The 13087-nt window shown below is 33.0% G+C and overlaps 1 protein-coding gene across 8 annotated transcripts in view; it reads left to right on the plus strand.

Annotated features, from left to right (window-relative positions):
* Positions 1-6380, plus strand: part of LOC114326915 (proton-coupled amino acid transporter-like protein CG1139) — an 85265-nt gene extending 78885 nt beyond the window's left edge. For all 8 annotated transcript variants that reach the window (XM_028275434.2, XM_028275401.2, XM_028275393.2 and 5 more), the window contains 2 exons: positions 1175-1351; positions 6090-6380. In XM_028275434.2, the coding sequence (XP_028131235.1) occupies positions 1175-1351; positions 6090-6166 (254 nt within the window). In that variant the 3' untranslated portion in view covers positions 6167-6380. The remainder of the gene's footprint in view (positions 1-1174; positions 1352-6089) is intronic.
* The last annotated feature ends 6707 nt before the right edge of the window (positions 6381-13087 follow it).

Raw genomic sequence — 13087 nt, forward strand, 5'->3', positions numbered from 1 at the left:
TTAAAATTTTTGATCTTTAATAACTTAAAAAGTATTGACTTATTTTAATAACTTTATATAATACATTTTGCTTATAATTTGTTGTTTTATAGATTTGTGCAGTTATTTTTTATAAAATAATTTTTCACCCCCGAGAAGGGGCGGTATCCACCCTCAGGGTGAAGGCGCAAGGTGGTATCATGTCACCTTTGTTTCTTGAGGTATCCTCTAACCACTGACCAATTGTCGTGAAAATCGATGAAGGTTCACCGAAATTGAAGGTAATCGTTGATTTTTACTTTCAGTGACTGCACTATATAAAATAAATTGCAATTTACCGATTTAAATGCGCGTAATTTGAAAGCCTATAAATTATTAAATGATATGTAGTAGCCAAATAATTAATTTAATGCATTTCAAGTACAACTTTCTCTTAAGCCGGGAAGATAGGGTGGTTTTCTTGCGAAGGGGTTGTAGCTCAATAATCGAAATGCACGTGATTTAATAGTTTATTCTTAGAGTATATACGCTATAGGAATTATATCCTCAATACGATATATTTTAAGTTTTCTCAGCATTTTTCTCTTAAGTTAAATCAATTAAAGGGTTGTTTGGGGGTGAAGGGGAGGAGCTCAAAAATCGAAACTATATAATTTAAAGAGCTCATAAATAGCTCGTAATTCTGCCGCAAAAACCGATTCAATATTCCTATTTTTAAGTAGTGGGGGGGGCTGACTCAACCCCCCCCCCACTAAAGTATCAAATTCCTGCTCAGTGGAACGAGCTCAAAATTTTTAGTTTGCGGAATATGAGAGCTCATAAATAGCTCATAAATCAGGGCTATTTGTTTTTTGATTTTTGCAAGTGGGGGGGGGGGCAGCTCAACACGGGTATGTAAACAATAAAATCTGAAATATCTCGTGGATCCAACCTCTGGGTACATCCTTAATCTCTGTCACTTACGATTTATAAAACAAGGAGACGACGAATAAAGAAAATGAAAGGGACTCTACAATATGCAGTCACATTCCGTGTACTCGTCTAGAAAAAATTCTAACGAAAGTTGGTACCGTGTACTCAAAATATACAGACCTCCTACATGAACACCTCTGAATGGAAACGAAACCAAACTGTCGCCAAAACGACTAAGTAGCAGGTTTTATATAAATATATTAATCAACTTTTTTATTTTCAGTTGCTTTAGCAATCTCAGTACCACTCCTTGGACTTTTTATCTCGTTGGTAGGAGCTTTCTGCTTATCTGCTCTAGGAATAGCCTTCCCAGCCATTATAGAGATGTCAGCTTATTGGCCAGATAGACTGGGTCGCGGTAACATCATCTTTTGGAAGGATATAGTGCTCATTCTTATAGGTAAGTTTTATATAGTGATATTTATATCTTTAGTTATATTGGTAGTTGGTCAATACCACTTGATTTTACTAGAAGAAGAAGAAGAAGAAGAAGAAGAATGAATATTTTTTTCCTTGTTTTTAATGCTTTATCTTCTTCTTTAAGTGTCGTTTTCTAATCGGAGGTTGGATATCATCATCACTATCTTTACTCTATCTTCCACTGCTTTGAAGAGTTCTTAAGAACTGCATTTAAACCAGTCCCTTAAATTCTTCAACCATGACATTCTCCTTCTTCCTACACTCCTTGCATCTTTCACTGTATTATGAGTCTTAGCATTTCATATCGCTGTCCCCTCATTACGTGACCCAGATATTGTATCTTTCTTATTTTTATTGTGTTTATCATTTCGCATTCTTTATCCATTTCTCGCAATACTTCCGTGTTCGTTTTCTTCTGTGTCCATACTATTCTAAGCATCGTTCTGTAACACCACATTTCAAATGACTGTAGCTTATTTATGTGTTCTTGCTTCAATGTCCAGCTTTCAAGTCCATATTGCATCGCTCGATATTTTGTCCTCTCCTGGTAATGTTCTATATTTTAATTTCTTTAATTCTTCTTTGCCACTCTTTCCTCAATGTTTATTTCTTCGTTTGTGGTCTCTTCTGGTGTTGGTGGTTCATTATCGTCATCTTAAGCAAATAGGGATCGAAAGTAGTCTATTCATGTTTCCTTCTGAGTGTGTTTCGTTTTTATTAGTTCGTTCATCTTTTTTCTTTGTCCTCTGATCATTCTCCCTATTTCTCTGTGTTCCGTAAAAGCCCATATGTTTTGAGGAGCTCTCCCAGTGTTCCCGTTTACTTTCCTGACTAAATTATTAGCCCATTCATTAACGGTAAAATATTGCAAAACCTTTAAATTTTAAAGAACCGCTTGGATTGACATGAAATTTGACATACACACAGCTAACAAGTCAAAGAAAAAAAGTGATATTGTGCCGATATGTGCTTTTGCCCTGGGGGTGGTTTTCACCCCCTCTTGGGGGTTAAAAAATATTCGTCCAAACAAAGTCAGGAAATGGGTAAACTGGCTAATTTAAAGTAACTTTTGTTCTATAGAGTTTTTTCACTAAGTCAATACTTTTCGAGTTATTTGTTATTAAGTGGTTATTAGTGTTATTTATTGGTGTTATTAGTGGTTATTAATAACCACGCTTTTAAACGGTTTTTCGCAAATAACTCAAATTGTAAGTATTTTGTCGAAAAAGCATTCTTAGCAAAAATATAGCCTATAAAAATTTTAAAAAAATAGTGAATATATCACGTTTTTTTATTTAGTAGAAGCAGAGTTATAGCTAATGAAATATAGGTTCATATTCATCAAATTCCAAGTGGAATACTTTAACGTAAAATAACCAAAAATGAAGCACATTTCGGGGAAAACTCATTTAAACTTATTTAAAGTGTTTAAAAAAAGCTTCATTTTTGTTTTATAAAAAAAATTTCTAGCATCAAAATTAAACAAGTTACGCTCAAAATAAAGTTAGTCCCTTTTGGTTTTGGTAAAAATCGAGAAAATCACCCCCTAATTAGTATCTTAAATGAACTTAATCGTAACGACTTCACAAGTTTCTTGACTCGTGTATATATTGTTTATATGATCTGTAAGTTTCATCGGTTCAAAGTCCTTATTATTGAAACGGCTGTAGTTAAAAGGGGTTGAACGAGTCACTGATCACGAATGTATGCAAATTTAGAAACACCAAATCTTGATCAATTTTTGTCTAACAGAAAAACAAAAAAACACATGATATTCAGAAAAGCAAATCTGACTTTTTTTGTATTTCGAGACTTTTGGTATCTCTAACAATTTTTAAGTTATTTTGAAAAAAAGCATATTTTTCAAAATTTAAATTTTTAAAAATTTTACTTTGAAACCAAATTTTTTCAAAAATAAACACTTTGAATCGATGAAACTTACAGATCATATAAACACAATATAAGTAAAATAATTTATGGAGCGGCAACGATTAATTTCATTTAAGTTGCTAATTAGGGGGTGGTCTTCCCGATTTTTTTTTGCAAAAACAAAAGGGACCAACTTTATTTTGAGCGTAACTTGCTTAAATTTAATGCTAGAAACTTTTCGTAAAAACAGAAATAAAGCTTTTTTTAAACACTTTAAAAAAGTTAAAATGGGTTTTCCCCAAAAAGTGCTTAATTTTTTGGATATATCACATCGAAATATTCTATTTGAAATTTGGTGAATATGAATCTATATTTCATTGGCTATAACTCTGGTTCTACGAGATCCAGAGACCTAACGCGTACACCATTTTTTTTACTTTTTTATAGGCTATATTTTTGCTAAGAACGGTTTTTTCGACACAATACTTTCTTTTTGAGTTATTTGCGAAAAACCATCTAAAAATGTGGTTATTTTGTTGAAAAATAAACATATTCCCTCGCAAATAACTCGAAAAGTGTTGACTTGGCGAAAAAGCTCTATAGAACAAAAGTTACTTAAAATTAGTCAGTTTACTCATTTCCGGAGTTGTTTTGGACATATATTTTTTAATAGTCACCCCCAGGACAAAAGCACACGTCGGCACAATATCACTTTTTTTCTTTGACATGTAAGCTATGCGTATGCCAAATTTCATGTCAATCCAAGCGGTTCTTTAAAATTTAGAGCAAAAACCGTGAAAGAATGGACTATATCGTTTCATTTTTAATTCGTTTATAGTGGTCGTATTCCTGTTGTATTTATTGTGTTCTGTATTGTAAAAAGGCTTTCTTCTTTTCTTTACATTTTCGCCTTCACTTCTTCTCTAAACCATGGGGATGTCTTTTTTTAAATTATTAGTGATAGCTATTTCCTCTCTCCAAATGCTTCTGTTGCTGCCTTAATTATATTACTTTTAAGTTGTTCCCAGCTTTCCTCGATGTTATCGTTTTCTAATATTTATTTCTCAGCAATCTTCTCTGATATTGTTTTTCTATATTCCGTGGATTCCATATTTAGTTCTATTGGATGTGAACTATTTCATGATAATTCTTATCTATTTTACACAATATTAGGCCATGGTCGCTCCCTCCATCTGTTGAGTTGAGGCATCTATAAGTCGATTATTTTTTATCGATGTAGGTACCTACCTATATTTATATTTGTTGGTTATAACATAATCTATCATAGATCTTTGTCCACGGGTGTTATTGAACGATTGTTTGTGTTGCTCTTTGTGGTAAGTTCGATATTCATGCAGAAATTTGTCATACGTTTTTGCTTAATTGCTGGCTTTAACTCAATTTGTCTCGGCCCGGTTGGTTTCCTTTAGATCAGCACTCTAGCTTAAACCAGTAAGTCTATTGGATCAATACTCCACAAAACTCCGGTTTTACTCCAACTCAATCCGTTGGAGCCCAGTTGGTCACCGGCTGCGGGCCAGTGAGTTCCTACCAGATCAATTTTACAGCTGGAACTAACTTTCTGTCACCTCGATCGCTATTTTATTCAGTTACGGCGCCTCCATCTCCTAACACTCGTCCATGGTAGTGGAATCCTGGTGGGACGGTGTGTGTTCTAGAGATGTTGAAAAAGTAACTATTCGTTACAAAGTACTCGTTACTTACGAATACCGAAAGTAACGATTACTATACAGAGAGGCAAATCGTTACTTTGATTACTCTGATTACTTCATTACTTCGTACCAATCGTATCAGAGCTAGTAACGACTATTGTATCTACTTTGATTACTCTGATTACTTCGTTACTTCATACCAATCGTTTTAGAGCGAGTAACGACTAGTGTATCTGCTTTGATTACTTTGATTACTCTGATTACTTCGTACCAATCGTAACAGAGCGAGTAACGACTAATGTATCTACTTTGATTACTCTGATTACTTCGTACTTCGTGAAGGTCGTTATTATATCGGAATACCTATACAAAATACCTACCTACTTAGAAATACGATTCTCGATATGATTACCGGTACTCAAATGCAAAAGTAACAAAAGTAATCATAGTAATCAAATCATTTTTATCCCTTAAACAGATTGGTGAAGGTCGTTGTTATATCGGAATACCTATACAAACCTACCTACTGAGAAATATGATTGTCGATAATTATGATTACCGGTACTCAAATACAAAAATAACAAAATTAATCATAGTAATCAAAGTAACGAATACTGTAAATGATTACTTTATACAAAATACCTACCTTCTGAGATATACGATTCTCGATATGATTACCGGTACCTACTCAAAGACAAAAGTAAGAAAAGTAATCATAGTAATCAAAGTAACGAATACTGTAAATGATTACTTTATACAAAAGTAACGATTTGTAACGAATACTCGAAAGTAACTATAATCAACATCACTAGTGTGTTCTTTTGCCCAGTTTTGTTTTGCTTCTTCTTTACGTGCCATCTCCGCGACGAAGGTTGGCAATCATCACGGCTATTCTGATCTTAGATGCTGCTGCTCTGAATAGTTCGGTTGATATGCATCCGTACCATTCCCTCAAGTTACGCAACCATGAGATTCTTCTCCTTCCTATACTTCCCTTGCCCTGGATTTTCCCTTGTATAATTAGTTGAAGTATGTTGTATCTCTCATTACGCATAACATGCCACAGGTATTGTAGCTTTCGTGTCTTGATGTCTTGATGCTACATTTGCTTTCTTTTGCTGCTACACTTTAAGTTAATTTTAATACAGTAACTTAATTCAAAAATATTTGTTGTAGGTTTAATTGGTCTAGTCGTAGGAAGTTACAGTTGTATCTACGCAATCGTTCAAGCACTGGCAGCTGGAAAAACGTAAAGACACTGAATCGGCGACGAAGTAACGAATCTAGTGAGATTTGCCGCAAAAGCTAAAGCCTTGCGGTGTTGATCTCTAGAAGGAGTCGTTTAGGATCTCCGAACCAGTAAATTATTCAGAGATTTTCGAAATAGTTTTTTAAAATTTGTACTGTTATACTTAATGAAATTTACATGAATACTATGTATTTTGTTTTAATAAAAAATCAGGAAAATATTGAAGTTTTACTACTGTAACTAAAGAGTTAATTTCGACCGACCGCAAGTAACCGTTCCATCTGTACATAGTCGAGAAGAATCTGGAGGGAACACGATATGCACCTACTAGAAGGGACGAGCAGTAAAATAGAGATGGCGAGTCCAGACTTTTCCAGAATAAGGTAATTATGTATTTAAACAGCGCATGATGATATTTTTATTTGGTGTCTAAAATAAATGCAAACTGAAAAGTTGTAAATAAATCGTACCGTGAGTCTTATTTAACTGTAACTCGCTACACTACATATTTATGATCATCATCATCAAGGCCTTCCTGATGGAACCTTTGTTACTCTTATTTAGAGCTCTCTGATTTGCCAATAGGGCTAAGTGACTCTTCTGGAACCGCAGACGAGTTGTAGGAAAAACCTGAGGATTGAAATCAAAGGTAATCTCTTGGTTATACACATCAGTGATACGACCAACAGTTACTACGTCCCCCTCTGCTGGAATTATATATTTCGGCCATAGCGTTTATGACCATCCTGGGACTCTTGAATAGCTACACAAATACAGCTGGGATTATACTTGTTGGTGTTTGTTTACTAGCAGGTATTGAACGAAACAAGTAATAAAATCAAAAACAAGCAATAAACACTAATTACAACACCTGCTAATGCCTTCTGATAGCTTCTATTGAAAGAAAGTGGAATTTCTCCACAAGCGCAATACAATAATACACAAATTCAAATTGGTTTGTTGCTAAATAATTCAAAAACGAAAAAATGGAAATAAAGGATAAATAATATAGGTGTAAGGAATGTTGAAAGGGTTGGTATACAATTAACCCTTATAGTCCTTATTTAAATAATTACTGCTTCATCTGCTACAACATACTTTATTTACAAGTCTTTGAAGTGTATTATAAACAATAACATTATATCAGCCAAACCATTTCGCAATTCTACGTACAATATTATAATTCCTTCTCTCGTGTTTTGTCGTCTATTTTATATTTTATTCTTAACTCAAAACAACACGTCTTATGGGTTCACCTGAGTTCAATGTCACTTCACTAATACATATCTTATAAGGTTATTTAAAATTAACTTAAAACATATTATTCTCTATAGATTGTCCTAATGATATTACATCTCCCTGTTTTAAAATGAGATATATTCCTCTTTCCCTTTTACAAAATGTGTATGGTTACCTAATACTTCAACCCTATTATTCAATACCTATTTTCAAAAATTAAATTTCCTAACTATCCTAATACCCTAAACATGTATATTATTTTTCCTATTTTAAACCGGTTTTTCCTAATACTAAAAAAATTGTTTATTATTATCACTAATTCACTTTCTGTTCCGTCTTGCTTTTTAGTCTTTTCTCCATTCACAAAAAAAACAGTGTCCACATAAAAACAGTGACTAAACCTATCCGGATTGTTAACATAGTCTTTTAGTGCCTATAAGCATCTCATATGAGCAGGGGAATAATCTAATCTACCTAAATAATTATAAAAATCTCGTATCTAACTAATATTCCTAAGCTAAGCTAATATTACCTAAAACTCTATTAAATAGTATATATATTATGGTATAAAAAATAATTTAACGTTACTTTGCTATTCCATCTTATTATTTCAGTCTTATTTTGATTTATTTATATACACCTTACTAACTTTAGAATAATGTACCTATAATAAAAATGTAATCTCTCTAAAAATTTCTAATATTTCTCTAAAAACTTCTAATAACTCTTTTGTAGCTATAATAAAGATTTAGTCTCTCTAAAAACTTCTAAAATGTCTCTATAAAACTTTCAATATCTCTCTTGTACCTATAATAAATATTTAATCTATGGTTCTGAATGTCTAAAAATTTCACTTTCTGTGTCCCTTTGCTTACTATCTACTAAAACTTATTGTAAGATATTGTCTATCCTTAATTCAAACACTTCCATTTTCCGCGAAAATTTAACCTGAATTCATTATCTACATTTAAAAATAAGTTATTTATAATTTACGTTACTTTAGAGAAAACAAAATTTATAACTTTAATTCTTAGACATAATTATTTAATGATTAGCTACTTATTTGATATTATTCTTAATTCTGCTTGTTTCTTTTGACATTTCTGAAAATTTTATGTTTCTACTTTCATTTTTCCCACATATTTTCCTCTTCTTCTTCTTGTCTGGTACTACAACTCATATAATTCATTTTTCTTCATATAATAGCACTTCTACAGTGTACATAATTCATCTTCATATACATATTTCATATAACAATCATATATCATATATCTCATATATCATTTCATATAACATCATAATCATCACTTCATATACTAGCTCCGATACCTTCGTTTTACCTTAATAAAAGAGGTTTCACTCGGATGTCTTAGTTCTCCGCCAATATTAACCCGAATTTTCGCCCTGATCTGTACGCACCATTTAGGTGGTATAGTTAACTCAAAACACGAAATAGGTATTTTATGCGGTTCAAATTCTTCTAAAAATATCACAACCTCAATCCCTTGCTTTGAGGCCGTTGTTTATTCACGAATAATCATGAATAAAATAGGTACTCTCAAAACACAGAGTGGGTCTCTAATAAGCTTTCAAGCTTCTATAAATCACTTAGTACCTTCCCAATTTGACAAGAGCAGTGGGTTTCTTATTGTCTCAAGTTGTCTCATAATATTTAGCTTATACTATTGTTAGTTCTTCTTCTTATCTATATAGTTCTTCTCCAAATTCCTTATCTCGACGCATCAGGTCGGTTCGTTAAAAATAAATCTCTTGCTTATAGCAATGTTTGTCTTAAGCTCTTATATTAACGTATGTCATCACTAATCATTATTCATTAAAAAAATATCATTTACCACTCAAAAAAATATTAATTCAGGTTCATCTCATACAAAATTTAACACAAAATCGATGAAAATGTATCTATAGAATCAATAAATGTCAATAATAAAAACAAAATGGCTAATAAAAATTCAATAATAGTATACATATTCGATACAAATTCAATTCAAAAACAGCCTATGCAAAAGTTAGATAAAAATATTCAAAATCAGTGCAAATCTCAAAATTCGATAGAAATTTTTGAAAAAAAATTCGATATTCCATAAAATATTCAAAAATAACCGTACTAAAAATAGAAATCGGATAGAAATTTTTCAAATAAATTCAATAAAGATTCAAAATTCAATAATAGCATATAATAAACTTTGATAAAAATATTCAATTCAAAAATCTCTTATGTTTCAAAATTCATAGATATTCTTAAAAAAAAATCGATACTTCATAAATTATTCAAAAATCAGCAAAGATAAATATTCAATGTTCAATAATAATATGTATATATAAAAAACGAGGGAAGCATTTTCAATAAAGATAGACTACTTACATTTTAACACTTTTGTCTTTGTTTCACTGGGTTCGGTTCCTGGGTCCTGGTCTGGTCCATTTTCCGCCGTCGGTGTTTCCAATTTTTGTCGCCCATTTTCAGAAGATTCTCCCAATTAATTTACAGGAGCGCCATGTAAGGAATGTTGAAAGGGTTGGTATACAATTAACCCTTATAGTCCTTATTTAAATAATTACTGCTTCATCTGCTACAACATACTTTATTTACAAGTCTTTGAAGTGTATTATAAACAATAACATTATATCAGCCAAACCATTTCGCAATTCTACGTACAATATTATAATTCCTTCTCTCGTGTTTCGTCGTCTATTTTATATTTTATTCTTAACTCAAAACAACACGTCTTATGGGTTCACCTGAGTTCAATGTCACTTCACTAATACATATCTTATAAGGTTATTTAAAATTAACTTAAAACATATTATTCTATATAGATTGTCCTAATGATATTACATAGGTAATTAAAACCACTTACCGATAACTTGTCGCATTCGAAACATTAGGGAACGAACGAGCGATGTCGATGTGTGCACAGACTTTTCTGGTCTCGATGCATCTCATTCCTTATCGCAGGGGGAAAGAATTTCTGGCTTCAAGTGGTAATACCCCGAACGTCGTCACCGCGATATGTGGTGTTTTCGATACGGTCATAGAAAGGAATACGGGTGTCGACATGGGTAAAAGGGATATGATTTCGAACTATTCAAACGACCAAACCAATTTATGGAATTTCAAACAATACTTAAGGAAACCATCTTTATGATGACTCAGATATATGATGACATCAGAACTAATCTTCACTGACAAGATTAACACGATTATACCATCTAGCTCTAGAGAACAAAAAGTTCAAAATATTAATGTGGACTTAATATGGTTCACTGATAGATCTAAAACTACCCATGGTACTGGATCAGGAGTCTTTGGGCAAACATGCAACTATATAATGAGTCTTACAGCCTAGGTCAAAATACAACTGTGTTCCAGGCTAAAGTGTTTGCTTTGGTGGCCTGCATTGATGAAATCATAGATGGAGATCCTAAAGCTAAAAGAATCAACATTTACACAGATAGCCAACCGGCTATTCTGGCAGTAAAGAACCCACTCACGAAATCAAAACTGGTGAGGAGCTGCAAATATCTCATCAACAACCTTAGTCTAGTCGCAACATAGGGGGCCCGCGGGCACTTCTAGGTCGCCGCGATTTGATGGTGGTATTATAGGTTTTTTGGGTCGCTGAATCCAATGGAAGTGGTCTGGAAGTCCAAATATGGTGCGTTTAATTGTTATTAACAAACTATGGTAAAATTGTTTGTTTTTCAGGAATTATTAGAAGCCCTGTAAATGAATTGATAGTGCTAAGGTCTTTTCTGGTGTACTTTTGGTCGCTGAATCGAATGCGACTAGTCGCGATTACTCAAAATATGTTATTTTGTTAATAACAAAATAATTGTTTATTGGCCGAAAAGCTCGAAATGCGTTATCTAGAGCAAGATTGTAGTCTTTTTCATAGTATTTTTATACGCTAAATCGATTGTCACTATTCGTGATAGCTTAAACCACGTTCCGACTTTGTTGTTAATAAATTATTGCAAAAATAATGGTTTATAGTACGTTTACTCACGGTTTTTGCTCTAAATTTTAAAAAACCACCTGGAATGACATGAAATTTGGCATGCACCTAGGTAACATGTCAAACAAAACAAGTGATATTGTGCCGATGTGTGCTTTTACCCTGGGAGTGAGTTTCACTCTGTTTCGGGGGTGAAAAAGAAACCTTTAAAATAAGTCCGGAATTTAATAAACTGATTAATTCTAAGCAACTTTTGTTATATATACAGTTTTTTCATCAAGTCAATACTTTTCGAGATATTTGCGAGTGAATATGTTGATTTTTTAACAACAAAAAACAGAAATAACTCGAAAAGTATTGACTTAGTGAAAAAACTGTACAGAACAAAAGTTGCTTAGAATTAATCAGTTTATCCACTTTCGGACTTATTTTAAAGGTTTCTTTTTTCACCCCCGAAAAGGGGTGAAACTCACCCCCCAGGGTAAAAGCAGACATCGTCATAATATTACTTGTTTTGTTTGACATGTTAGCTACGTGTATGCCAAATTGCATGTCAATCCAAGTGGTTTTTTAAAATCTAGAGCAAAAATTGTGAGTGAACGTACTGTAAACCGTTATTTTTGCAATAATTTATTAATAACAAAGTGGGAACGTGGTTTAATCTATCACGACTAGTGGCAATCAATTTAGCGTATAAAAATACTATGAAAAAGACTACAAACTTGCTGTAGATAGCGCATTTCGAGCTTTTCGGCGAATAAACAATTATTTTGTTATTAACAAAATAAGAACATATTTTGAGTAATCGCGACTAGTCGCATTCGATTCAGCGACCAAAAATACACCAGATAAGACCTTAACACTATCAATTTATTTACAGGGCTTCTAATAATTCCTGAAGAGCACCTAATTTTACCATAATTTGTTAATAACAATTAAACGCACCACATAATTTGGGCATCCAGACCACTTCCATTGGATTAAGCGACCCAAAAAACCTATAATACCACCATCAAATCGCGGCGACCTAAAAGTGCCCACGGGACCCCCTATGTTGCGACTAGACTACCTGGTAGAAGACAATAAAGTGTCTTTAATATGGATGCCGGGTCATGAAGGGGTGCATGGGAATGAACGAGCAGATATGTTAGCAAAACAAGGCTCGAGAGAAACTTTTAAAGACCCAGAACCTTTCTGTGGCATCACTGAAGATGCTACGAAAAACGAGGTTCAGATATGGCTAATAAGGAATCATCAAAAGAAAGAGGAGCCACTCAAGGGCAAATCTAGACTAAAAGATAATCAAAAATATTGATAAAAAACTTTCGAACAATTTCATGAACCTCAATAAACAAGGGAACAAAACGGTCACTGAAATGGTGGCTGGACATTTGCATTTAAAACCACATATACAAACTAGATAAGGTGAATTCACCATGGTGCAGAAAGTGTGAAATACAAGAAGAGACTGCCATACTAGTCCAGGGCGCATCTGTTTTGAGATGGACGTTGAGAGGTGACTCAAATTTTTTTGCAGAAATTGCTTGAAAATAAATCAAATAATAATATTTGAGTTATCCTCCGTCTCAAAAAGGTCCGGAACATTGTTTAAATAATCAAAATGTCAAAAATTGAAGGAAAAATTCGATTTTTTTCTTCGTTTTTTGATTATAACTTTAAAAGTATTCATTTTCTAGAAAAGTTGTACT

The sequence above is a fragment of the Diabrotica virgifera genome, chromosome 9 (genome assembly GCF_917563875.1).
Source record: "Diabrotica virgifera virgifera chromosome 9, PGI_DIABVI_V3a".
Classification (NCBI taxonomy): domain Eukaryota; kingdom Metazoa; phylum Arthropoda; class Insecta; order Coleoptera; family Chrysomelidae; genus Diabrotica; species Diabrotica virgifera.